Source organism: Rhinoderma darwinii, chromosome 8 (assembly GCF_050947455.1).
Source record: "Rhinoderma darwinii isolate aRhiDar2 chromosome 8, aRhiDar2.hap1, whole genome shotgun sequence".
Lineage (NCBI taxonomy): Eukaryota > Metazoa > Chordata > Amphibia > Anura > Rhinodermatidae > Rhinoderma > Rhinoderma darwinii.
The window spans coordinates 17,645,103-17,672,996 of record NC_134694.1 but is presented as its reverse complement, the minus strand read 5'-3'; the positions used below and the strand labels follow the sequence as shown (position 1 = coordinate 17,672,996).

The 27,894-nt window shown below is 41.9% G+C and overlaps 1 protein-coding gene and 1 pseudogene across 1 annotated transcript in view; both read right to left on the bottom strand.

Moving 5' to 3' along the window:
- The window catches only part of SLC6A8 (solute carrier family 6 member 8), a 51,248-nt gene extending 24,326 nt beyond the window's left edge, over positions 1-26,922 (bottom strand). The window contains exons 1-4 of the mRNA XM_075835364.1: positions 26,071-26,922; positions 12,203-12,334; positions 8,289-8,550; positions 2,231-2,363 (exon numbers count right to left, since the gene is read on the bottom strand). Coding sequence (XP_075691479.1) covers positions 2,231-2,363; positions 8,289-8,550; positions 12,203-12,334; positions 26,071-26,347 — 804 coding nt within the window. The 5' untranslated portion in view covers positions 26,348-26,922. The remainder of the gene's footprint in view (positions 1-2,230; positions 2,364-8,288; positions 8,551-12,202; positions 12,335-26,070) is intronic.
- On the bottom strand, positions 15,105-15,174 carry LOC142660092 (U2 spliceosomal RNA; annotated as a pseudogene).
- Positions 26,923-27,894: the final 972 nt, after the last annotated feature.

Sequence of the window (27,894 nt, the reverse complement as noted above, 5' to 3'; positions counted from 1 at the left end):
ATACCGTATAACAGTAGCTCTACAGGTAATCTCCAACCTGTGACTCTCCAACTCCCAGCATGCTGGGAGTTGTAGTTTCACAATAGCTGGATAGCCATAGGTTCGAGACCAATACAGTAGAACATGGACACCTGTCCAGATGTAGATAAGGACTAAGCATGAGAAGCAATGTCTTTCTGCTACCGTACTTACAGGGTGTGATATTTTGGCCCAATGCCATGAAAGATCTGACTATCATACCATGTATGTGCTTCTAGTGAACAGTATCACTCAACATGTTAGAAAATCTTTCCGTTTGCTCTCAGAGAAGATAAACTTTGGGTCAAATTGCTGTGGAGCTCAATGGGGCCAAGTTGCAATACCAGACACAACCGGTGTGGTCCTGTTCCTGGAAGAACGCAGCAAGTTTTTCTATTCCTGGACGACCTCTTTAATTATGCTTATGTCTTAATAGAGTATATTAAGCTGATAGGCATAGGTCCTCCACCCGCACACTGTTACCCAGAGCTGAAAGCATAGAAAGGTATGCCACTTTTACGATAGGCACCCATGGGCACCATGCAGCGACACAATCACTAACAAAACGGTTTCCTTGTGGATATTAGCGTCACCGGACAACGCTTTTGAGCATATTTTATTATTTTACTTGCTACTATAGTAACCGCTCTGTATGTCATAGTGAATAGGAGAAGTCATTTGAATACATTATATTAACCCTATGAAGCAATATTTTGTAATAACCGAATAGAAAAGATTTCCAATTGTTACACTCATCCTCATCATCACACCATTGCAATAAATCACGTTGCGATGCTATAAATGAAGGATTCCAGTTTGAAATGTATCCTGCAGATTCCACACACCTACATACCAAGAATGATTGTGTAAATGTAATTCCAATATCTTGCAGTTACACTCTGTAAATCAGGGAGTGGAAATTTCCATTCATCGTCATTTACACAGTGCAGTCCACATACTGACTGACACTATATTACGCTCATTGGTAACTCTCGACATGCTGGAATGACCTGTAGTTATTGACTCGGTCATGCTGCCTGTCAGGATTTACAATGCAGCCAACTATGGAAAGCAATCCTCAATAAAACGCCTAAGAAAAGGGCCTGAAAAGTGTCATAATGCCCTTTATTTAGCAGATTTATCGCTCCACTCCAGTTTTATCAAGGGGGCATTTTTCTGATATCAGTCATGGGTTAATTCCTCCGCTCTGCCCAGTATATGTTTGTGTGAACTGCCTGGCATTAGCAACTGCCAGTGTGGTACGATGCCAACAGTATTGGCTGAAACGGGAACCGCAATGCCTGCAAGTCGCCCTGTTGTAAACTTGCTATTCGATACTGCCAGTGAGCGTTCTCCTGTACTAAACAAGATTAAAATAGCGCAAACAGTACAACAAATGAGCACATAAATGAGAGCGGTGTGCGGTGACGTGCCAGAAGGTCACTGCATAGACTAAATTTTTTGTCTTTTTTTCCATCTGTAGCTAAACCTGGACGAGGAGACGGCCTTTATTCTGTTCCCAGTCCGCAGCATCATATACACAGACTTGTCTCTGTCCAATACCTTGTCTCAATCACTGTCTTGTTTGAGGCTTTTGCATACAGACATGCCCGTCTAGCCCAACCCTGCTTGTTTGTGGCATGTGGAAAGTTACAGACTGAGAATTTACAATTCTATAAATATGGGCATGGACATGTGGATAATTTTTTACGACCAATATTTAGTGCTTTATAAATTTTTTTTAGATCTACTGCAAAAGTCACTACTGTCATAGCGCCACCTGTAAATATAAACCCATGAGTTGTCGTCTTGTTGGGTGCCAGTCTTCTAGAGTCTGTGTAGTTATAATATAATGGGGGATATATCACTATAAACCTGTGCTGACTTGCCATTCAATAGTGTAGGAAAGCTGTGTTGTAATATTAGCAATAATGGCTGTAAGAATGGAAGAAAAAATCTTGTCTGAAGAATTTTTTGTCTCCCATGATAACCCATCTTCTTTTGTGTTCTAGGAGTGTTATCATAGGGACAGTGGGCCTCATAGCAACCAATCAGATCTCTTTCTTTGTTTTCTTACCTGTGCTACATAAATACAAGCAGGGTTCTTAATTGGTAACTATGAGCAATAGACCTCCGAGTTGCTCTCAATAAAAGTGTACCATCTCTTGGTATAAGGGTCAAACCCGTCAATAACGTGTGCCTTTCCTCATACCTTTCCAGTAGACTTCACTCCCTTCCAGACACAGAAGTAGACCAGTATCCAGCAGGCGATCAGACACAGAAGCAGCTCCCAGTTTATAGAACCCATATCATCTAGACCACTGGAAAGTCTCAGGACTTTGTTCCTGGAAGAATGATTGCAGTGAGTATCGATATTTCTAAGACAGGGGGCAGTAGCTACACATCTGTATGTTAGTCCTTAATGGACTCCTGGTGATGGCTCATATAAGATGTGTGAGGTGGAAAAGAAGGAGACGGGACAGACAGGAAACAGGTTTTAACATTTTTGCTAGGATTCTTGGGTCTAGTGGACATTTTAAAGAGTATGTACATCAAAATAATTCTATATGTAAAACTAGGGGTGTCCTGTTCTAGATATGGAGTGGGGTTTTCACTCCTGGCCTTGCTGTCCAGTGATATGAGACACTGGGTGAGAGACCCGGGGCAAGTGATCTGATTGCCTGATTTCTTTCATGAATTTTTTTTATGTTTTATATTTTAGCCATTTATTAGTTATATTTTCAACATTAAAATACATTATATCGTTTTTGACTATTTGTCATGGTTATTTAAAGGGGAAGTCCAGTCAAAATGATCTTCAGATATGTCAGATATATCAGCAGGTGCCAACTATGTGACCTTCTCACGTCATTCTGAAGATCACAATTGTTTGCATTTCTCCATTAAATTCTAAGAAATTATTGAATTATATTTTATATCTTGCCCATACAACCTTGTAACCATTTAATATTATGTCAGTAAAATTTATATATGTGTAATGTTTTAATATATTTTATGTGTACTACTTGGATATTAATGTGAATTGTATAAGATTAGAAAAAAAGTGTCCCATTTTTATTTGGCAGAAAAAGCGCCACTCTTGTCCATGGGCTGTGTCTGGTATTGCAGCTCCACCCCATACAATGAAATGGGGTTTAGCTGCAGTTCCAGACACAGCCAATGGACAAGAGTGGCGCTGTTTTTTTGAAAAAAAAAACAAAAAACCAGACCCTATTTTCTAATCCGATGGCACCCTTAAAAAAATTAACAGCCATTAGTTTGATTGTCTTCAGTTAGAAGTTATGTTTAAACCCCGGGACCAATATATTACTGAAGTTATTTGCCAATCAGTAAATTGGCGTGAAGAATTGTAAATAACAGTAAATTCCAATGTGTCTTGAGCCCATTGTGCACAGCAGTAGCTAACTGAATAAAGTTTATGGTGATAAATGGGCAGATGACAACATCTTTTCATGTGCCAAGACATTACCTAGATGCACCTAGATGATTTGTTGTGTATGAACGATTCATTGCACTGATGCCATTTTGCACTGTAGTAGCCATTTGGTTTAAAACCTAACCCCAGTCAAAACCTAAATTCAGGTATGACTGCAGCTAAAGGGGTTGTCCAGAATTAGAAAAAGGGTCATCTTATTTCCAGAAACAGCGCCACTCTTGTTCATGGGTTGTATCTGGTATTGCAGTTCTTCCCCATTCAAGTAAATGGGGCTGCGTTGCAATACCAGAAATGTCTTATGGACAAGAGTAGCACCGTTTTGGGGGTAAAAACAAAATTAGGCCCTATTTTTCTAATACTGGACAACCCTTTTAACCTTATTTCACTTTCCACCATCAACACTAACAGGAGTCCAGGATGTTGGGATATGGTAATATATTTGGGAGAGGGTCCACTAGAGTTGGTATGGTGTAAAAGGGCTTTATTACGGCTCTGTAAATAAACTGTATGTTTAGTGCCAAGGACGGAATTGGATCCCGTCTTAGGGGATCACGAAAGCCCTTCCCAAAAAAGTGTTTTGTCATATCGAGAACTTCTAACAGCTCTTTATTAAGAAGCTAAAAGGGGTTTTCCCTCCATGGGTCTGTTCCTACTATGACACACCGCAGTTAGTTGTGTTTGGGGTAGAGCGATGTGTAGAAAATACACTAACATTTTTAGACAAAATAAATGAAAGTGGAGAAGTTGCCTTTAGCAACCAATTAGATTCCAGCTCTCATTTTTGGAAAATAAAAGCAGCAACCTGATTGGTTGTTATGTGCAACTGCTCCATTTTCCCTTGCACTAGTTATAAATAAATCTCCCCTATAGCATTTTAATTGTTTGGTTACTAGTAGATAGCCAGAACTTCTATAAAGACTTATTTTTTTTTATGTGACAAATTCCTAATATATTTTATTCCTTTTTAATACCTATTTTTATTGATTTCTTGGATTTTAGTCATTTTTAGGTTAATTTAAAAATTTTGTGCCATTTACTTAGCAATTTTTTTATACAAATATAATTACCAATTATTTTAATACTTTGGGTGTTTTTTGGGACTGGAAAATCTCCAGAATTCATTCATTTTATATATATATATATATATATAAAAACACATTTCATATTCTGTAATATGTTGATGTAATACAAGTCTTTATACGACAAGTCATTATATAGAAATTTAGTTGGTATTAGGACATGTTAACTGGTTGGATGAGGACCTTTTTGTTATATTTTATACTAGGGTTAGTATTTAGGGAGTCATTCCTCAGTATTCAGGTCAAAGATATTTCCCTTATAACATCACCAAGATACCGCATGTCAAGAAAAGGGGGGGGGGATACACAGAGTAATTAAATAATAATAATAATAATAATAATAAAAAAAAAAAGAATGGGATAGGCTGTTTTTAAAGCTCACATGTTTCAGAATCATGCTAACAAGACCATCCCACCCTGCAGCTGCCAGCGAGAGGCCATTTGATCCGCTCCTGTCCTGGGTTTGCTGGGGCGCAGTGCATGGGCACACTTCCCCTATCACCACTCGCTCGCAGCACTGCAAGAAAACATCATAGCAAGGAAACGTACAAAAGTACAGGAAGTGAAGTACTACATGACATTGGGACACTACAATTATACTGACTATGTACCCAAAAAAAACTAACAATACAAAAGTAAAAAAAAAATATCTGAGATACTTTCATTAAATATAACATTGACATACAATTCTAACCCGGGCATAAGGACTTTAAAAAAACTCTGCATTTTATATCAGGCTTAGATAATCTGAGACTTGCCAGTTGTTCATGTACTACTAATACAAGCATGCCCTTCTAGCCAGGAAAATTCCTTGTGCAGCTTTGCCCAACATGACTGCCATTGATTTATAGATTTAGAATAAGGGTTTGAAACCAACACCCAAAACCTTACATGAACTTGAAGCATTTGCGAAAAATGATATAATGCTGCCAAATAGGAGCCACAAACCCTTTATATATCACACTGTAAGCAGTATTATCTGGGCCTAGTAACAAAATGAACCCTATTCATGGGGACTGGTAGTACCAGAAGTCTTCTCGGCAAGACCTATCAAAAACGAATATAAAATATAGCTCTAAAAATAGGTGAATCTATATTTGGGTTAGACTATAACCCAATGGTCTGTCTTCTGAGGAGGAAGAGGGAGAAAACATATAATCAATTCAACATTTAAGACAAGGCCTAAGAAGAACCTCAAACCCATCCTCAATTATTTTGACTGACATTATTATAGGGTCCTCCGGGCATACATTAAAGAGCACCATAGAGAATGAAAGAAATCAAAGTCAAGCTCGAACCAATATTTATGGATACAAATTAGTAAATTTGCCCTGGAGGGTCTCTATGATGTTCCTCATGAACAATAGACTTTATTTTGTCCCTTTATTTGTCACAGGTATCAATATACAGTAGATAATTTATGAGTGACAAAAGCAGAGGTCCGCTAGACAAATGGCCTTTATATGTCATTAATGCATCAGATTTTACAGAGAAGAACATAGACTAGCAGGCCAATATGGAGGCATCTCTGGAGGTACTCAACTCATCTTTAACCATGTATGAATTAAGGACATGGTCAACTCAACCTTTGCTCTATATATATGGCACATGTTTTGCGGTAGGCCAGGAGGCCTTCAAAATCTTCATTTAGTGCCCAGTATTCTGCAAACCCAAATGTCTTAGAAAGCTTCAAACCAGTTCAAGTCAAGAGGGGCTTCTTTTAAATTTACATCTTAGGCATGAATGAAGCTAACCCAAGTAATATTTTAATGGGAAAAATGTAGTTGGCTTTGAAAGGGTCGATAACCTCCTTAAGTTTTTGGCCGGTGGGCCGAACACCCAGTACTGTTAAGCATGGTTGATATGTTTGTGAATAACATAACTCAATAAATATTGAGAAGATGATTTGCATCCTGTAATTGACCCTTTATGATAACTGTTATTAAATATTTTAGACTGCTTGCACTTATTTGTGACTTATGTCTCTTGATATTTTCCTACTTTTATTGAAAATGCCATAAAATTCAAGTTTGAAACAAAAAAACAATCATAACTTATTCAACCTCTTAAGGGTTGGGAAACCAACCCTACACCAGAGTATAATATGTTCCTACTCTGTACATCTCTGTCACCCAAAAAAAAAATTACAAAAAGTTTTTGAGGATGCCCAGTTGAGGTTACACATGGGTGATATATCAATATGTATCAAAAATATTTCTTAGAAATTTTTAATTACTGTAGAATGAGATGACTACGATGCATAGACCTCAGATAGCAAGGTTCCTTACCAGAAAAGTTCCTTATCAGATAATAACAGGTTTCTTAAGCCTGTCCTCGACAGCTGGATAGCACTCATGCTGGTACATGTAGCAATGTGACAACTGGAAAACCATGAGTTACCTAAGCCTGACCTGGAAGTTCATGAAAGAACACGCTATGTCTGTGGCATTATTATTCCCACAATCCTAAAATAGTCATGGCTACCTATAGAAGAAACATTATGGCAGGCACTGTATGCCATACCACTTTTTTTAAAAAAAATGTTTTAACTAATAGGTCATCTAGTGGCTTAATGTAACTATAATGAATGTTCTCAGACATATGTCTCAAAACATGCTGTAAAGTCCTCCCACTGTGCCCCCGCATTCCCTGGCACCTTCCCATCCTCCCGCCGACCACCAATCTACTCGCATATTAACCTCTTTGCTGCTAAGATTTTCAAGACCATCCTTGCAGCAGAGTGGTTAAGTAACACTTGCAGGGTGGATGGTGCTTGGCCAATGGCATGATCTCATTACACCATGGAGTAGGTCTGGAGGGTTTATCAATCTTTATCTATACACAATAGATCAGATGTCCCCACTTCATGGTGATCCACCTTTGTATAATCCTTTGCTTTTTTTAGTTCCATGCCCATGCGGTGGCATTAATGCACTGAGCAGATCATCTAAAAAAGCAGGAGGTTATCCAAAAGTGGACAACCATGAAAATAATCCTTACAACTCTAATGGAGGAAGGATGCCCTTACAGAAATTTTCGAATGGGTCAGTAACATAAATAAAAGCTAAAATGAAGTTCCATAAGTACATGTAAAGGCCGTAAATGACCAGACCAGAAGAAACTATGACATGAAGGAACATCTTATTTACTAAAAGGGTTCTAAATACTGTCTTAGAGGATAAACTAGATTTGGGAAACACAATGCCGCCATAACTTCTCTCCATACAAAACTGATATACTGTGTTATGCCTAGTGCCGGCCCTGAAAAGGCAAAACATGGCTTTTGTCTTTGGAGTTCTTTCAGTCTCGTGTCATGCTCCGCCCCTTAAACCCTATAACACAGTATATCAGTTTTGTGTGGAGTGTTCCTGTAACTCATGTAAATCTAAGTAACTGCATATCAAAGTTCGCTTTATAAGAATAATAAGTGTCCTACAATGTTGCTTTAAGAAAAGACAAAATAGGTACCATGGATAGGGAGTTCTTTTAAACCCCCGAAACTATCCACATGCAGATGGCCACCATTTTGTGAGCTGGAATATCATTCATTAGGGACTTGCAATATCAATAAACTGGATAAGGGATAGTTTTTCTTTCGTGATACCCTCCAAATGGCTGTCTCATTGTAGGTCTATAAAATCTATGATTTTTAAACTCTTTGTAGAGTGTTCATTTATGTTACAAAGTCCACATGATAACAACTGATTATTAATAATGGTAAAAAGTTCACTTACTCCCAAAATTCAGTAATTGGAGATACCCTGTCCGACAACTCGTCACAAGTCAGATTCCCATATGTTGCGTTGGCAGTACCATTGCTACAGTCGTCATGTCTGAAGATCTCTAGACACTCTGGGGAGTTCCAGGTGTTGTTACAGTGTGACCAAGGCAGCACTGAAGTAAAGGACTTCACCAGGTAATAAACACCCCACGTCAAGATCATGATGTAATACGTGTTGCAGAAAAACACTATCACCACAGATGCAAATCCGATTCCTGTAGAGAAGAAACAAAGTGGTAAGACTAAAAAAATAAGATGAATGGTCCTTGGGAGGGTGAACCAGGAATTATATATATATATATATATATATATATATATATGTATACACACACACACACACACACACATGAATATCTAGAAGCGACCTGGTTCCCTACATACCCCTGTTTTTCTTAAAATAGCTGTTTATGAATATTCATTAGGGTTTTCACCCCTGCCCAGCCCTCTTAGAATAACATCTACTGATGAACTACAGTGAGCTTGAATGGTGGAAGCCCCCTGAACCAAAGACATGCTCAAAGATAGACAAGCCAAACAAGATAATATAAAGTGGAACTTATAAAACAGCAACAGATGCTCTTCAAATGAAAGGTCATAGGATACACCTTTGACCCATGACACACGGAGCTGCCTATGATGAGCACAATGAGATTTGTCAATCACGCAGATCTCTGATCGCCAACTAACTATGATCTCTGATCGCCACTTAAGTATGATAGATTAAGTGATTCTAGTAGTTGATTTAAGGCGGATTAAAAGCACCAAGCGTAAAATCAGATATTGGATGAATTGAATCTGTATTGTGGATTAAATTTATGAACATTATTATGGACCATTAACTTTAAGTTATGTCTCACTTTCCAAGAATTGATCAGTATGGCATAAACTTAATATAATCTCTTAATTGCAATCTTCTGGTATTGCGTGTCACAGCATGGGAAAAACGGACAATTGTATAAGAGTCCTGTTATTTATGGACCTCTACTACCCTCACAAAGCATGACCCATTCCCCCCATAATTTCCTTCATGGGGTCTTGTCATGAGCGTAACTTATGTTGTTGGTAACTACAAAATGTGAGTTTGCATTATTTGGTAACTACATAATAAAGTTAATTTGGCAGAATAATGTGGGCAATGTGGCAGTGTTATCTAGGCACTGCATAGTGCTTTTATTTATTTAGGTTGTAAATAAGGTTTACAGTTGTATTTATTTTTTTAGCAGTATTATATGGACATAGTATGGTGGTATTATTTATTTAATCACAGTGTGGCACTTTTATTTGGGCAGTATTACGTGGACACTGTATGATGGTATTATTTATTTAAGCACAGTGTGACACTATTATTTGGGCAGTATTACGTGGACACTGTGTGGTGGTATTATTTATTTATTTAGGCACAGTTGGATATAGTATGTGGGCACTATTATGTGGACATAGTATGACGGTATTATTTATTTAAGCACAGTGTGACACTATTATTTGAGCAGTATTATGTGGACACTGTATGGTGGTATTATTTATTTAATCAATCACAGTGTGACACATTATTTGGGCAGCATTACATGGACACTGTATGGTGGTATTATTTATTTAAGCAGTATGCCACTATTATTTGGGTAGTATTATGTGGACACTGTATGGTGGTATTATTTATTTATTTAGGCCCTAGATAGAGTCTGAAACAACCAAGGATGTTCTGAACATTTTTGATGAGTAATATAATAATTATCAACACAAAATGCATAAACTTCCTCAAGGTCAACTAAGACAGTGATATCCTTATTGACCTTGAAAATAAATCAAGATTCTATCGATGCAGCTGTTTGCTGTAACCATGGATAAATGTCATGTAAACGAATGTATTAATGTGTTGAGTGTGGTGCTACCTATCACTAGTCCCCTTTTTAGTGGGGGACTTAGGACATTGGACTGTTAAGTCTTTTAATATAACTGGATTAATTTACTATGGCCTGACACTCATGCTTTATTTGCCCCAAAGGGGCAAAGAAAGAATAAAGAGGTGAATCTTTAGGATGCGTTTGTAATAAGCCTCACTTTGTGCACAGCCCTGTATAGTGTGGACTCGTAGGCACTCTCTTTGGCTTCTCTAAGGGACCATATTGCAATGCTTCCAGGGAAGAATACCTTCGTAATATGGCATGTGAATGAAAGTGCCATGAGAGGATACCTCTACTTGCCCCCAGGCTATGGGCACTGTATTATAGATCCATACAACACAGATCCGTAATATGGCCATATGTATGATGCCTTATACAATGCAACCCCTCTGGGAAAGAACAGATAGATCTACTATAAAGGGGGTGCAGTGTCTTCTAGTATGGTCAAATTTCAGGGTCTTAAATGCAAGTTTATTAGTAGCGCTTTACAATTAAGTAAATATAAAGAGAAATATTGAAATGTAATAGATGTGATCTAATTTTCTGACTATGTTGATACTATATAAATGTTATTGCCATCATTATTCTCTTCTTCAGCACATCTGTATATCATGCATAGCAATAATATGTAGTGGTCATACACTAACTGTGGGTCACGGGTCTCCCACATGATGAGTGATTCACCAGCTTCACACTGCTCAGATTACAGAGTGTAGAAGAGGTAATGAGAAAAAGCCATTACATATATTCAATTAGCGGCATACTGCCCGGGGCTAGTACAGAACAACCTTGTCATACAAGAGGTGGAAATGCAATTCCTGCTTCAATTGGAAATGCTTTGCTGAGTTCACATACATTAGTTTAGGGTCACGAGACACCTTTTACGGTGCAGAGAAGGAGTAGTGGGAATTGAAAATGTATAGGTATAGAAAATGTGTATCAAAGGGACGCTTGTCAATAGAAGTCATATAATGCCAGATAAGTCAGTGACTGGTGAAAAAAAAATAGTTCCATGCGCCCATGTTTCCAAATACCCACAAGTTTGACCAATAGATACGGGAGTACAAAATGGGACCCCTTCTGGTGCTGGTTAATGCCACCACAACCGTAACCACCTGGGTCAGGAGGGCTTTTTTATTTGCCCCATCTCCATTCCATGATTTTTGGGTTAATACCCCACACCCATATTTGTAGGACCTGTAGGTTCTCACCACCCATTGAAACAAAGGATGCAGTTGTTCTGGGCTTCCCCTTTCCATGAGCCCCATATCAGTGGAATGGAATAACTCTATGGTACGTACACCCTTGATTTCAAGGTATATCCAGCTGGGTTTATAGGGGTTTACTCTGGCTTTCCCTTTTCCATATAGTAGTATATTTAAGGGGATCTTCTGGAAGTATTGATTGATACTGCATAATCCATAGAAAACCTAAGACCCTTTCATAGACCCTAACAAATTGTACCAACTCTTACCCAATGAAGAGGTGGCCTTCTTTGAAGCATTTGGTTGGGTTCACTTTCTCCTTACATTGTTCGTGAATGCTTTCCTACTTATATCCATGACTGGTAAGTAAATCTCTGTGGGGTGTTTGTATACTCTTTCCATGTTAGAATGGGTTTCCACAAGGAACGTTTGTTTCCTCTTCAATACAGACTCTTTAGATTATAATACATGGTTAGAAAATTGGGTTTTCATTGAAATTGGCCCTAGTGGGTGATATAGTTATATAAACAATGGGCCTGGAAAATCAACACGGTATACTTTAGCTTTCCTATACGGAACTGGTCATGAAAAATTGGGGTAATATGGATAATACGGGCAACAAAGCCACTTTCTTTAGATAGTCTTGATACATGAGGCCCATCGTAGGGCATCCTCTTGGAATCTGAAGTCTGCTACATTCTAAACAGCACATGTTACCCATTTTAAGGTTATAGCCAAAAATATTGAGGCGATGGACTGACCTTGGAAAAGAGGAGCTATGTTCCACACAGCAATACTCCCAGCTTTCATAAACTGTCCCAGGGCGATTTCCAGGAAGAAAATCGGTATTCCACCAAAGATGGCGATCAGGACATAAGGAATGAGAAAGACACCTGGAAAGAGATAAATAGTTTTTGGTCATACCTGGTTTCAAGTAGATCAGTTCTGAATGATATATGCAAATAATCTATAACTACGAATTTCACCATTTGTTAATCTATCTGTACTCAGTGACATAACGTAAGGTTTGAGGACCTACATTTCCAGCCCTCTCCTTAATAAACACTGGGCTCTACAGAATTTTTCCTTTCATAAACCTGCTGTCGCCTATCGGATTTATCAGCCTTTAGACTGATATACTTAATACTGGTGTTAGTCAGAGCAATGGTCAGGAAGACGTGTTCATTTGTGATTATAGCCAGTCAGCAGCGGAGACAGTTTGATTTATAAGAGGATTCAGGGGATTAGGACGTCAGGATAGGGTGACGCTGGTGTAGGCGGTGGGGACATGTGGCAAGGTCTGAGTGTTGAAGGTCAGAGTGCAATATTTAATGGCTGACAACATGCAATTGTGAACAGTCAGACAAAGCATCAGCTGTATCATCTAAGTGTGCTATTCAGCAACCTGGTATAAAAGTGGCACCTGTGGTGAGGGGCGTAGCTAAAGGGGGTGCAGCGGTAACAGTAGCAGCGGGGTGCTAAAGCCTCAGGGGGACCAAAGGCCCCGCTGCTACATAAGAAGACCCAGTATTATAAATGGCACATGGGGTCCTGATACAGATTTCGCATTAGGGCCCGGAAGCTCCAGATTATGCCTACTATGCCTGCTATAAATTCTACTCCCATGTAGAGTACAGGTTAGAACTTGGGCCTAACACATGAGAGGGGCACTATACCCCCTCTGACAACTCCGGTAATGTGAGAGGCTGGTACAGCACAGGTGCCCCTCTGGCCACTCAAACCAAAACGGAGCATATGGCTTTTAGTGCCGGCCTCATATGCCGTTATGTTAAAGGATAGCACACTATGACTCTACAGTCAGATCAATGGAGCAGTTGGGACACAAATTTAGCAGGGTTCACTTATTCAGTGAATTCCCATTTGAATGCATATAGAAATGTCAATAACCCATCTAGTGATTGGAGCTCTGGCATTGGAAAGATTTATATGGCTAGATGAATAGTCAGGCAGGTTCACGCCGGAAATTTATAGGATTTACAGCCATATATAACCTACATAAACCAACCAGATGTTGCTGCTGTTCAGTCTCACGGGGACTTGTAATTTAACATGTTTAAGGAATATATAATCACTCCTAAGTGATGAAGAAACACGCTGAGGTGGCCTGGTCACTGAAAAACTTGATAGCATGATGGATGAAAAAAGAAAGGCCCCGAGCGGATTTGAAATACTTAAACTAGACAGAAGACAAATGAAGACATTTCTAGCTCAAGCCTGCATGTTCCTTCAGAGGTTGGATTTAAAGAATTTATCTACAGGTGGGCCAAAGTGCACAATGCTCCGGGCAAAACAGAATTTTTATTTTTGATCAGAGTGTTCCTATTTCACAATCTGCAAGGCATTCGCTGAAACAAACAGTCTAGTAGAAATCTGACAGAGAATATAGTGGCCAATCCTCCCCTGGTCCCTCTTATTTTGTCTGAGGACTGACTGAGAAGAAAGGATTATGGGGAAGGTTTCTGCTGCTGAAAGCTGCCTCCCAGCCAGAGGCAAACTAAGCTAAGCCCTGCATCCATTTCACAACCCAGGAAGGGGAAACAAACAGATGTTCCCCAGATGCTGGTCATGGACTGGATCGTGATATGTGATGGAACAGGATCAAATAGGGGGTGGAGATCATGGCAGTGTTTGCTAGTATTGTCTTCTACAAACTTTCCATAGACTTTACAACATATCAAGTGTGACTGAGTGTCTAGAACAAGAGAAGTAATATTACATTATGGAGTATACATATAGAATAGAATGGAGAGCAGGGGCGTAACTATCAGGGGTGCAGAGGTTGCGGTTGTACTTAGACACTGTAGCCTAAGTTGACCCAATAGGTCCCTCTTTGTTTTTTTTATTTTTATGAAAGCCCGAGCCGTGCTTTCTATCACCCAAGTGCATAAACAGTGCAGAGGTGCCACACAAAAAGTGCACAAGGATGCGGTCTATCGCAGCCCTTCTCTTAAAAGAGAGAGGCCCCGCATAACCACTCCCCCACCCTCCAAACCATAGGCCTAGAGGATCAATGGTCCCCCCTCACTGAAGCTTAGGGAGACCCAAACACACTCCTAGGCTTCTACCTGGGATGCCACCCCAGTGTCCACCTAGAAGCCTGCATCAAGGTTGCACCTCCCCTCCGAAGAAGGGAGGCCGGGTTGCAGGGGAAAGCGGCACCAGATGGCCACACATTTTCCCCCTAGACCTCAGGAGGGTCCCAAAAGGGCACTGCATCCCAAAATCCTTGTGACAAAACGTGACAAACACACAGTGAAAAAACAAAATTAAATAAGTGGATGTGCGCTGTGATACAGCCTGGACATCCGCCTGGTATAAAAAATTCCTCATCTCCCAGCCAGAAGGCCAGGAGAATAAAGGTGTGTGCTCATATAGTGTGAAAGAGAGTGCGTGTAAATGTGCCTTCACTCAGTAGGATCCCACCCCCAGTGAGTTAGGGCACCCCAGGGTCACCAGCCCTGGGGCACATAGCACCTCGGGCTTAAAACTACCCGACCTCCTGACCTCGATCCGGCGGTCACCTGGTCACATACAAATGGTACCTTTAAACCAAATGCGTACACCAGAGCGATGACCGTTGTGGTTCCCTGCCCTCACATCGGCATTCTATCATCCCCCTACGATGGACCATACTTTCACCGGCAGGGATGATTACTAACCTCAGCTTGAGCAGGTACTACACTTGATCTTAGCCAAAAGGCCGAGAAGCGATCCCTCTGTCCCATATGAGACCAGTATAATAAATTACACATGAGTATAGGGCCCTGTTACAGGTTTTGAATTGGAGCCCAGGACCTTCAAGGGTCTGATAGCGAGTAATTCCATGCAAGAATGGATGTACAACCCACACGAGTAAGCACTGAACAATGATCTCCTTGGGATACTTGCTTTGTGACAAGGAGTGAGAGAATGAAGAATTCTTTTCATTTCCATTTACAATGTCACCGTTGACATAAAAGGCCAATGAGGAACACTGTACTTGTGTACACAGTAGCACTTTCTCATCCATTCATAGACAAACAACCTATTCAAGGCCGACTGTCAAATGAACATAAAGTTTACAGCAAAACACTACTAATCCCAAAGAGCAACAATATGAATTATAATAAGACCAAGGCCAAAAGAGTCTGCATTAAGAAGGCGCATGTGGTGTGAGCCGTAAGTTTTGCCTCAATTCAAAATCTGTAACAAGCCCCCCCACCTATGTTCTATTTATAAAACTGGTGTCTTACTGTATGTGGCCCCCTCAGGCACCAAGATGCAAGTGCGTCTGTTGCCTCTGCATCCCCTATAGCTACACCCCTGTATTTGCCATAATGCATTCGATTTTAAGCCCTGTGTATGCAATACATATGAAATCCCTGTTAGAATATAAACTTGGTAATAAACTAAAGATGGCCATACATCATAAAAGCGTTTGGCCGACAGCTATTTCACCTGACCCCCCCCCCCCCATACACATGCACACTCGGATTGGCATGTGTACTCATTGGGAGAGGGAAAAAAGCCGCTGCCAGACACCTTTGGTGGCGGTTTATCCCCTGTAAGGATCGTGCATGCTGAATTCTACTCCCTCGACATCTGCCTCTGAGGAGAATCGGACGCCCCCATAAACATTACATGGTCTGCTGGTCCCATCGAAATCTGTAGATTCGGCTAAAGTTTATCTAAGGTGCATGGGCACCTTAACTAATATCGTGATTTGGGGTTGTAGAGGTAGCACCATGGATGCGTCTAGTCTTTTTTGCTGCCTTAGGCAAAAAGTGAAATTGCAGTCCTCTCCTTCCCTGGTTGGATATGGGAAAGTTCAGGTATGAACCTTATATCTGCCAAAATGGTGCCGCCTATAGTCAGGGAAGGGATTTTCTTACCTTGTCTTATGGGTGGTGCCCCCCTGGAGTAGCACTAGCAACCAGTCCATAGTCCACTCTAACTACACAATGATGTCATCGTGTTCTATGGAGCTCTATCACCATCAAAATCAATACTTAGTATTTACAGTGTATGTAGTCATAGGCACCTAGGTGGAGGGCCGAGTAAAGTATTTACATTTGCTTTGAGCTATTTATATGACTATGTATAGGCAAAAGGACTATGGAAAAAAATTACTGAATATATTATGTATAATATTATCGGTAATGCAAAGGAGCTATTGCGTGACCCCAATACCGAAGCGACCATACAGAGCGGACCATGATATTAAAGTAAATTTACTGAACTGACTATATATGACCTTAAATCCTGTGTTTTCTACCAGTGATAGAAAAAGGGAAAGGAGCCTCATCCTATTGGGATTCCTGGGAATGCTGAATATTCAGCCGTCGTTGGACTTTGTGGGGAGGAGGGGTGACTCATCTGCTGAATTTTAAGATAAAGATGATGGTTATGGCCCCTGTTAGTTTAACCACCCCAATTCTAAGACAATAATGAAATAAAATGTAAGTGCAGCTTCAAGATCCCTCTTGTTGGGTCTCCTTTGCCTCAGTATAATTGCGGTAAGAATTCCAAGCTGAGGGCCTGAGCTCCAGCCTGAGTTTCTAATGACACAAATATCTCAAATTCCCATAAGACAATGCAGTTAACCGGAATCTCTAGTCATAGTTGTGCACGAGGGAATCTAAAACGCCGCCAGCACTGGAAATAAATAGTAAGATTTTACTAAAATTTGAATTGGGAGAGCGCTCAGGCGGCAGGTATTGTGCAACGGCTGGAGAGCCGCAGGTTGGAGACCACTGCTGTGGAAGAAACATCTGCTGGTCCTTTGATAACTCCTTGAAGGATAACTTCCATGCACTGTAATAAATCTAATTTATTATAGAATTTTCATTTAGCATGATGGGTCTAGTTGTCCCTATTAGCAGTGCCCCTTCGTTCTGCTGATTGGTGGGGATCCTGGGTGAAGGACTCCTACTGATCATACATTGATTGCTTAGCCTAAGGATAGGCTATCAATGTAATATCCTGGAAAACCCCAGAGGGTGATAACATTAGTCAACAGGGGGCGATAATGAGTACATTAGAAAGTACTTCCCAGTGTACTGATTGATTTAAAGCACGTCTGATCTACATTTCAATGTAATCTATCGTTCCCTATTGTCAGCCATTTCATTTTGGAGAAAAACTGACTGTAGTGTTAATCAGTGATATCTGGTGCATTCAGAAGCCCCGTGATCAATACTGCAGCCATGATATTTGTTCTCTCTCATTCCTATCAGTTCATTCAACTTTCCCACACACGTCACTGATGGTGACTAAGGGTTCTCTTACATGTCCTGACGTGGGCCATGTAAACGAGCGCTGATCAATGAGACAGCTCGTTCATCGGCGCTCGTTTCCTCGGTTCACAATGAGTTAAGTTTGGGGATGAGCGATCGCTACTACGATCACTCGTCCTCATACATTTCTATCATGTCGGCAGCAAGTTTCCCTATGTAGACGGGGAGATGTGCTGCCGACAATGATAATATTTTAGTTTGTATAAACGATACAATCAGCCGATGGACCAGCGTTTGCACGTTGATAGGCTGATCGTTGCCATATTTACACAACGAAATGATCGGGAACGAGCGTTCTGTAAATGCTCGTTTGTCCGATTAGTGGGCTTTGTATAAGGGCCTTAAAGAGGCTCTGTCACCAGATTTTGCAACCCCTATCTGCTAATGCAGCAGATAGGCGCTGCAATGTAGATTACAGTAACGTTTTTATTTTTAAAAAACGAGCATTTTTGGCCAAGTTATGACCATTTTTGTATTTATGCAAATGAGGCTTGCAAAAGTCCAAGTGGGCGTGTTTAAAGTAAAAGTCCAAGTGGGCGTGTATTATGTGCGTACAATGGGGGCGTTTTTACTACTTTTACTAGCTGGGCGTTCTGACGAGAAGTATCATCCACTTCTCTTCAGAACGCCCAGCTTCTGGCAGTGCAGATCTGTGACGTCACTCACAGGTCCTGCATCGTGTCGGCCACATCGGCACCAGAGGCTACAGATGATTCTGCAGCAGCATCAGCGTTTGCAGGTAAGTAGCTACATCGACTTACCTGCAAACGCCGATGCTGCTGCAGAATCAACTGTAGCCTCTGGTGCCGATGTGGCCGACACGATGCAGGACCTGTGAGTGACGTCACAGATCTGCACTGCCAGAAGCTGGGCGTTCTGAAGAGAAGTGGATGATACTTCTCGTCAGAACGCCCAGCTAGTAAAAGTAGTAAAAACGCCCCGATGAACGCACATAATACAAGCCCACTTGGACTTTTACTTTAAACACGCCCACTTGGACTTTTGCAAGCCTCATTTGCATAAATACAAAAATGGTCATAACTTGGCCAAAAATGCTCGTTTTTAAAAAATAAAAACGTTACTGTAATCTACATTGCAGCGCCGATCTGCTGCAATAGCAGATAGGGGTTGCAAAATCTGGTGACAGAGCCTCTTTAAAGAGGTTTTCCCACCAGGGACATTCATGACATATCCACAGGATATGTCATAAATGTCAGATAGATGCAGATCCCACCTGCGAGCCACCTAAACCTCGTTCTACCTTTTTCAGCTCTCGCTGTCTCCCGGTGACTTCCTGTCTTTATGGTCGAGAGTTCCGAAAACAGCACAGCTATAGTGAATGGCAGTTATGGAAGCAGCGTAGCATGCGAGCTACGCTGTTAGCGTAATTACTGTTCATTTCTATGGGACTTACGGAAACTAGCTCAGTGAGCTACGCGGTTTCCTAATTCATGGTCGAAATTCACCTGCTTCAGCGGCAACACATAGCAGTAGAACGGGGTTTAGGAGGCCCCGTTCTAGAGATAGGTGCGGGTCCTGTGGATACATCATAAATGTCTCTGGTGAGAAAACCCCGTAAGGACGTGGACATTTCATTTCCTCTTATCTAAACTTCTGTCCAAGTTACCTGCCTGAGACCTAGCCTGTTAATCATTAATCGACATGTTAAGAATACGTGAATTGTAAGGCTAGTTTCATGGCGTCTACACTGTGATATATATATATATATATATATATATATATACAGTGGCGGACACAGACTGCAAAAGGCCCCTGTGCAGATAATGTGCCAGGGCCCCCCCCCCCCACCCCGCAAACTTCTCATGGCCGACGGTCCGCTTTCAGCTGCATCGCTGGGTCTCCTAAGTGACCCAACAATGCAGCACTAGCAGCCGGGGCGTCACTAAGGCTGGGTTCACACACACACTATTTACGGACGTAATTTGGGCGTTTTAGCATTGAATTATATCCGAAAATGCGGCTCAAAAGCGTCGGAAAACATCTGCCCATTCATTTGAATGGGTCTTACGATGTTCTGTGCCGATGGTCATTTTTTTTTACGCGCCGCTGTCGAAAGGCGGCGCGTAAAAAACTGCCTGTCACTTCTTCAGATGTAAATGGAGCCGTTTTCCATGGACTCCATGGAAAACCAGCTTCAATTACTTCCGTAGTGGACGCAGCAAAAGACGCCTGCACATGCCATTACGGCTGAAATTACGGTGCTGTTTTCTCCTGAAAACAGCACAGTAATTTCAGCCGTAACAGACGCTGCCGTGTGAACATACCCTCAGGGCTTAAAATGTCCGGGAAATAGCCCCAATACATATGTGTCCGCCCCAAAAAAAAGTGTGTGTATAGGAGACAGCATAGCATATCTATAGCACTACGACCCTATAAACTATGGATAGGATTAGATACAGTGGCTGAGCAGACAGTATCACACATGATAGGATTAGATACAGTGGCTCAGAAGGCAGTATCACACATGATAGGATTAGATACACAGCTCAGCAGACAGTATCACACATGATAGGATTAGATACAGTGGCCCAGCAGACAGTATCACACATGATAGGATTAGATACAGTGGCTCAGCAGACAGTACCACACATGATAGGATTAGATACAGTGGCTCAGCAGACAGTACCACACATGATAGGATTAGATACAGTGGCTCAGCAGACAGTATCACACATGATAGGATTAGATACAGTGGCTCAGCAGACAGTATCACACATGATCGGATTAGATATAGGGCCCAGCACAGTATCATACATGATTGGATTAGATACACAGCTCAGCAGACTGTATCACACATGATAGGATTAGATACAGGGCCCAGCTCGCTGACATTGCGGCTCCAGCGCTGGACCCAGGAAAGGTAAGAATAATAATTTTGCTTCTTTATGTGTTACTGATTATTTTTGTGTGTTTGTGTTTTTTTTACAGGTTCGGTTGTTGGACTTCGGATACGAGGACTTCAATGACGGCGTTTTTTTTATTCTCAATAAAATGGTTAATGAGGGTTGTGTTTTTATTTCAATAAAAAAAATTTCTATGTGCTTGTATCTTTTTAAACTTTATTATCACCGCCTTAGTAATGGCCGCTGGCTGATTGACAACCTCCATTACTAAGGCGAGGCTTAATGTTAGCCGGTGCAGAGTCTACACTAACCCCCATTATTACCCCGGTACCCACCGCCACCAGGGGTACTGGGAAGAGCCGGGTACAAACCAGTACCCGACCAGCTGTAGTGACGGGCAGGCACCGGGGTGGCCGCAGGCTGGTAGTATTAGGCTGGGGAAGGCCAAAAACAGTGGCCCTTCCCACCCTTGTAATGCTGCCTGCTGCTGCTGTGTTGTATCTGGCTGGTTATGAAAATTGGGGGGGACCCGACATCGTTCTTTCCAATTATTTTTTAAATGACGTGGCGTCCCCCCCATTTTCATAACCAGCCAGATACAATAAAGCAGCAGCAGCCTAGCATCACCAGGGTAGGAAGGGCCACTGTATCTGGCCTTTCCCCTCCTGATAATACCAGCCTGCGGCCACCCCAGTGGCCGACCATCACTACAGATGGTCAGGTACTGGATCGTACCCGGCTCTTCCCAGCACCCCTGGTGGCGGTGGGTACCGGGGTAATAAAGGGGGTTAGTGTTAGCCTCTGCACCGGCTAACACTAAGCCCTGCCTTAGCAATGGATGCTGTCAATCAGCCGGCGGCCATTACTAAGGCGGTAGTAATATAGTTTAAAAAAAACCACAAAGACATAGAAAAAATATTTTATTGAAATAAAAAAAAAAAACACAACCCTCATTAACCATTTTATTAATAAAAAAAAAAGCTGTCATCGAAGTAGTCCTGGAATCCGCCGTAGTCCAACGACCGAACCTGTAAGAAAACACACAAAAAATGATTAGTAACACATGTGTTAGGGTATGTGCACACACACTAATTACGTCCGGAATTGACGGACGTATTTCGGCCGCAAGTACCGGACCGAACACACTGCAGGGAGCCGGGCTCCTAGCATCATAGTTATGTACGACGCTAGGAGTCCCTGCCTCGCTGCCGGACAACTGTCCGGTACTGAAAACATGATTACAGTACAGGACAGTTGTCCCACAGCGAGGCAGGGACTCCTAGCGTCGTACATAAGTACGACGCTAGGAGCCCGGCTCCCTGCAGTGTGTTCGGTCCGGTACTTGCGGCCGAAATACATCCGTCACTTACGGACGTAATTAGTGTCTGTGCACATACCCTAAGGCTTAGATACAGGGCCCATGTGTGATACTGTCTGTGGGACCCTGTATCTAAGCCTACCACAAGGTAGGCTTAGATACAGGGTCCAGCAGACAGTAATCTTATACAGTATAAGATTACTGTGTGCTGGGGCCCTGTATCTAAACCTACAGTGTGGTAGGCTTAGATACAGGGCCCAGCAGACAGGATCACGCATGGGCCATGTATCTAAGCCTACCATGTGATTGGCTTAGATACAGGGCCCAGCAGACAGCATCACACAATCTGTGATCCTGTCTCATGGGCCCCCTAAGCCTGCTACATCGTAGGCTTAGGGGTTGTGCAGTCCCTAAACATTGATGGCCTATCCTCAGGATAGGCCATCAATAGCTGATGTGTCGCCCGGGACCCGCAAATCAGCTGTTTTGAAGGGGCCGCAGCACTCGTACGAGAGCTGCTTCCCCTTCATTTCACTACTCGCCCACACTGTGAATCGCCGAAACCGATTCACAGTGTGACCGGAATGAAGTGACAGGAATGAAGGGGAGCAGCTCTCGTACGAGTGCTGCGGCCCCTTCAAAACAGCTGATTGGCGGGTCCCAGGAGTCGGACCCCGCCAGTCAGGGCTATCTTACCTTCCTCTTCGGCCGCGGCGGGAGTTCTGTCGTCTCGATGCTGTGCGCGGCGCATAGCGCTGTGACGTCATGTGCTGCGCACAGCGCCTGACGTCAGGACCTCCGCTGCGATCCGGAACCAGGAAGGTAAGTAAAGTATGTTACTATAGTAACAGGGGCCCGCGGCCCGAGTTACTATAGTAACTTTTTATTGATGTGGTGCGGGGGGCCGTGGGCCCCCCTGGCTTCGGGGCCCGGTCGCAATTGCGACCGCTGCGACCCCTATAGCTACGCCAGTGGTCCACGGGCCTCTGTCTCAGTCCTCAGCATCGCGCAGCTGAGAACTGAGTCGGCCAGCAGAGGAACGGGCCCCCTTCCCACGCGGGGCCCTTGTGCAGCTGCACCGGCTGCACATGCGGTATGTCCGCCCCTGTATATATATACACATACACACACACCGAGAATGGCAATGCCAATTAATTAATCCCGAGTAGTAACCATTGAAACAAGTGGTGGTGTACCTACTATGGAAGCATAGGGCCGGGTGTCCCTCAGTGCTGTGGCAATCCTGGCAACTAACCGTGCAAGATGGTGGATGGTGGTATTTATTTATGTAGGATATAGACTGAAAGTAGGGGTGGTCATAATGGTAATTCCTCCATAGTGTATGTATTTAGAAATAAGCATTGAACTATACATTGTCTGTAGTAATGCCCTCTGATAGTAAACTGAGAATCATCTGGGCCCATTGCAATTAAAACTCATGAGCCCCTTACCAACCACTCTATCCATCCATCCATCTATCTATGAATTCAAAGCATAGGCAGCACTCCACATCATAGTATCAAAAAAAGTGAATTTTTTTTTATTCACCCATATGGTAAAGTGCAATGTTTCAGCCCCAGCATGGGCCTTTCTCAAGCAGTCAAAGTTGGCAAAGTATCGTGTTGGGATCGAAAATCGCAATACTACACAAAATATCGGTATCGAAGTCCAAACTCTGATATCGTGACAACACTACTATCTATCTATCTATCTATCTATCTATCTATCTATCTATCTATCTATCTATCTATCTATCTATCTATCTATCTATCTATCTATCTATCTATCTATCTATCTATCTATCTATCTATCTATCTATCTATCTATCTATCTATCTATCTATCTATCTATCTATCTATCTCATATCTATCTATCTATCTATCTCATATCTATCTATCTATCTATCTCATATCTATCTATCTATCTATCTCATATCTATCTATCTATCTATCTATCTACATAACACATACAAAATTACTTTGCTCAACATAATCTTTGAAGCAAAAGGCATATTATCCGTGGTCACAGCTGTGAGTAGCAGATGTCCCTTTTGTCCCCGGTAAATGTATGCATTGTCTACTGACTCATAACTGCACTCGTTGATTCGGGTTCTGGCTTGAGAATGTCCATTATCTCAGAGAGTTATGTTCCTGTTACATTGTATTCATTGTTATACATTGACTATGGTCATTCATTATTAACTCTGCTCTTATTTATTTACTTTCAGAAACAGTGCCACACCTGTACATGGGTGTGTCTGGTATTACAGTTCAGCTCTACTGAAATAAATGGGATGAGCTGCAATACCACACACAACATGCAGCCAAGTGTGGCGCTGTTTTTGGAAGAAAGCAGCCATGTTTTTCTAATCCTGTAAAACCTCTTTAAATTGCTGTGTAGTTGCTTAAAACTCAAGTCATATTATGGCTAGACTGGAAGGTGTGTATGACCTCTTGGGGTTGTTTAGTTAATAAAACGTATTTTGAGACTTCTTGGTCCATAGACGGGCACCATGTAATATGGAGATATTAGTTAATGACAGTGACACCAACTAGCTTATTATCTGGGGACCCTGTTAACAAAAAAAAGCTTGTACAAAAATTGCACAACCCCTTTAACTTTCTGTAGTAATGCAAGAAGTCAGCCAAACAGGCAGTGCCTGATGGTCTGGCAACTAAGAGGCAGGGAAGTTCCCCTTCTGCCGCATGCAGATCACCAGTGATATCTGAGGCTATTGACGGGGTACTCGGGTGCTTACACAGCTCTCCTTATCTTCAGTGGAGAGGGCCGTCCTCGACAACATCTTCAAATAATTAAATGGGGAATACAGGACCCCTATTCTTCCTATAGGTAGGTATCCCAGAGATGGGACACCCACCTCTCAGACCCTGGTGCCTTCCAGGCATGTTTGGATATGACAGAAATGTTTATGTTGGGATTACCCCTTTTAGTGACATCACCACACCAAGCATGGTGATGTCACTAGTTCCAGGTTGGAGAATGAGGGTAAAAATTGGCAGTGTTGACATTGCTCTTTGTTCACAGAACTTTTCAAATGCATCCGTTTTTCATCTATTTAATATATGCTCATTAAAGGGGCCTTGAACCCTGTTCAGTTGCGTATCTCCTGTACTTTGTCCAGCTGCTGGGCTGATATGGATACTGCTGGACACAGTGATATTACACAGAGTCTTGAAATTCAGGAGCATGAAGCAGAGTCCAAGAAACTGAATACGACTTCTCTGTTTGGTGCATGCGTTAACCCCCTAGGTACCCGAGCTATGAAACAGGAACGTGTGCACACCCACATCACTCTGCTTTTTATAGTGGCCAGACCTCCCCTTTTAAGGAAGGACAAGCATAGAGGGCATGAAGTAACGTGAATTATACATTTTTCATTAGCTTCCTCCATTAGATATGCTACATTATGGATATTTTGATAGTGGAAATTGTCTATTGCTTGCACCAATCTGCAGAAAAGTAACCAAAGAATCCAAACTAAATGTAAAGCAGATCTATTAAAGAAGTGACGACGTGTGTTCAGTCATGTAAGTAGAAGCCGTGTCTATCTATCTCTATCCCATCCATAATAAATAAGTTTCCCATACGTACAATATATTTTAAGCTTATAAAACAGTGGTAGGCCTGGCAAAGTTTAATTGTTAAACCTATTTCAATATACTTGGACAGAATTTCCACTGTGGCACCTATAGAAGTACCTATGTTATAGCAAAATCCCTGGTTTAACTGAGTGATCACTTTTCCTTGACCATTGGTAGTCTTATTAATTGTATCGTCTATGCACCTGCTCCTTCAGAAATCATAAGGGCAGAGTACATTGGGTAGGGTAGATGTCAAGCTGAGGTTAGGGTAATCTAATTTTACACGTGTATTGAATGAATATATGGAAGCAAAAGTTAAGACGAGTGTAAACGCTGGGACAAACTAGTGGTTGCAAAGGGTATAGGGGCACGGGTAAAGAATGGGTCAGTCTAGTTTTTAAATTGTTGACTTAAGACATTGGAAGTAGACAGGGAAGACATATCATATACAGACTGACAACTTTGGTAAGAACCAGTTAGACTAAGAAAATATGGAACATAAGGGAAGAAAGGGTATATACTACTCGTCCTATGACTCAACACACCCACCTCCTCCATTCTTGTAGCACAGGTAGGGGAATCTCCACACGTTTCCAAGTCCAACAGCAAATCCAACACAAGACATTATGAAATCCATCTGTCGAGTCCAAGTTTCCCTCTCAGGAATAGCTTCCCTGGACTTTGGGGGGAAGATGATGCCCCCTTTGATGGATCCATTATGACACGAGTCAGTATGTCCGTTTCCATTCGGTATGAGTTGTCCATTTTTCTCCTCCACATTCACTTTGTAGCTGCCGTTTTCCAAGGACAATCTCCTCTTTTCCATCCTTCAAGCTACCACTCTTTAAACCTCTCCCAAAAAAGACCAATGTACCCAACCAGTTATTTGATCCTCACGTCTCTTCCCTACCACCTGCTTGTGGACCTAACAAACCCCCTTGGAAATAAATAATAAATAATACTATAAAGGAAAAAAAATTACAGTAAGATAAATTAAAAAAAAAACAAAAACTAAAAAGTCAACCAATTTGGCAATTGAAATTTATCTGGAAAGAAAATCCCAAAAATTAGAGAGAAGTAAAGAAGACAGGGGTGGGGGGAAAGTCAGAAACCGTCCACAAAGCACTTAAAGGTGAGCCGGAAGAATCTCATGGGTTACAGCGTTGGATGTCGAAGAAGGAGGAAATTTGGGGGGATTAGTGATGAACCCTAGCCCCCCACAAGTCAGCCAAAATTGCAGTGTATTTCAGTCCGTTATCTGCTATATCGCCGTTGTGCTACAAGGATTTCTGAATCTCTCTCCTGCACCCTGAGGCTTAAAAGCCCGAGCTGGGTAGTTCCTCCCTTCAACCCTCCTCTCCGGTCTTGCCCTCCCTCTTCTTGTCTTGAACCTACTTCTTCATCTGCTCTCTGAAGCTCTGTGAAGCCAATCCCTCTCTGGATGTCTATGGTTCCTTGTTGTCTTCCACGCCTCCACCTCCTTACTCTATATTTCCCCTCCTTTCTCTTCTGTAGAATCCATTCAGAGTAAATGCTTTCTGCTGTTGTACTGCACTGTCAGAGAGCTCAGCAGACCTCACGTGGTTTCTATTTTAGGAAGTTCATGCAAGGAGCGTATTTCAAAAAGGGGAGGGTGAGAGGTTTATGCATCGAGGCATCTGCAGCCCAATGAAAACCCTCTTTGGAGTCACCACCATCAAAGCCCTGCTCGAAATCCGCCCAAGACATAGCTAGGCCATACCCTGCACTCCGATCATTCGTACATATATTTCAGATTACAGTCCCAGTTTACATACTTCTAGCCGTAGACATGTATATATGAGGATCCTGTTTCTAGCCGTAGACATGTATATATGAGGATCCTGTTTCTAGCCGTAGACATGTATATATGAGGATCCTGTTTGTAGCCGTAGACATGTATATATGAGGATCCTGTTTCTAGCCGCAGACATGTATATATGAGGATCCTGTTTATAGCCGTAGACATGTATATATGAGGATCCTGTTTATAGCCGTAGACATGTATATATGAGGATCCTGTTTCTAGCCGTAGACATGTATATATGAGGATCCTGTTTCTAGCCGTAGACATGTATATATGAGGATCCTGTTTCTAGCCGCAGACATGTATATATGAGGATCCTGTTTCTAGCCGTAGACATGTATATATGAGGATCCTGTTTTCTAACACATTTAAAGGTACATTACACCTAATGTCCATCTTCATTTAGTTAAAGGGAAACTACACCCCAGGGGAATGTAATCAGACCGGCGTTTTATACGTCTTAATATAAATTAAGAGCATCTCTGGCTGTCTGTGCGCCAGAAACAGAAATCTACGCCAGCTACAAGCCGGTGTAGATTTACCCTAAA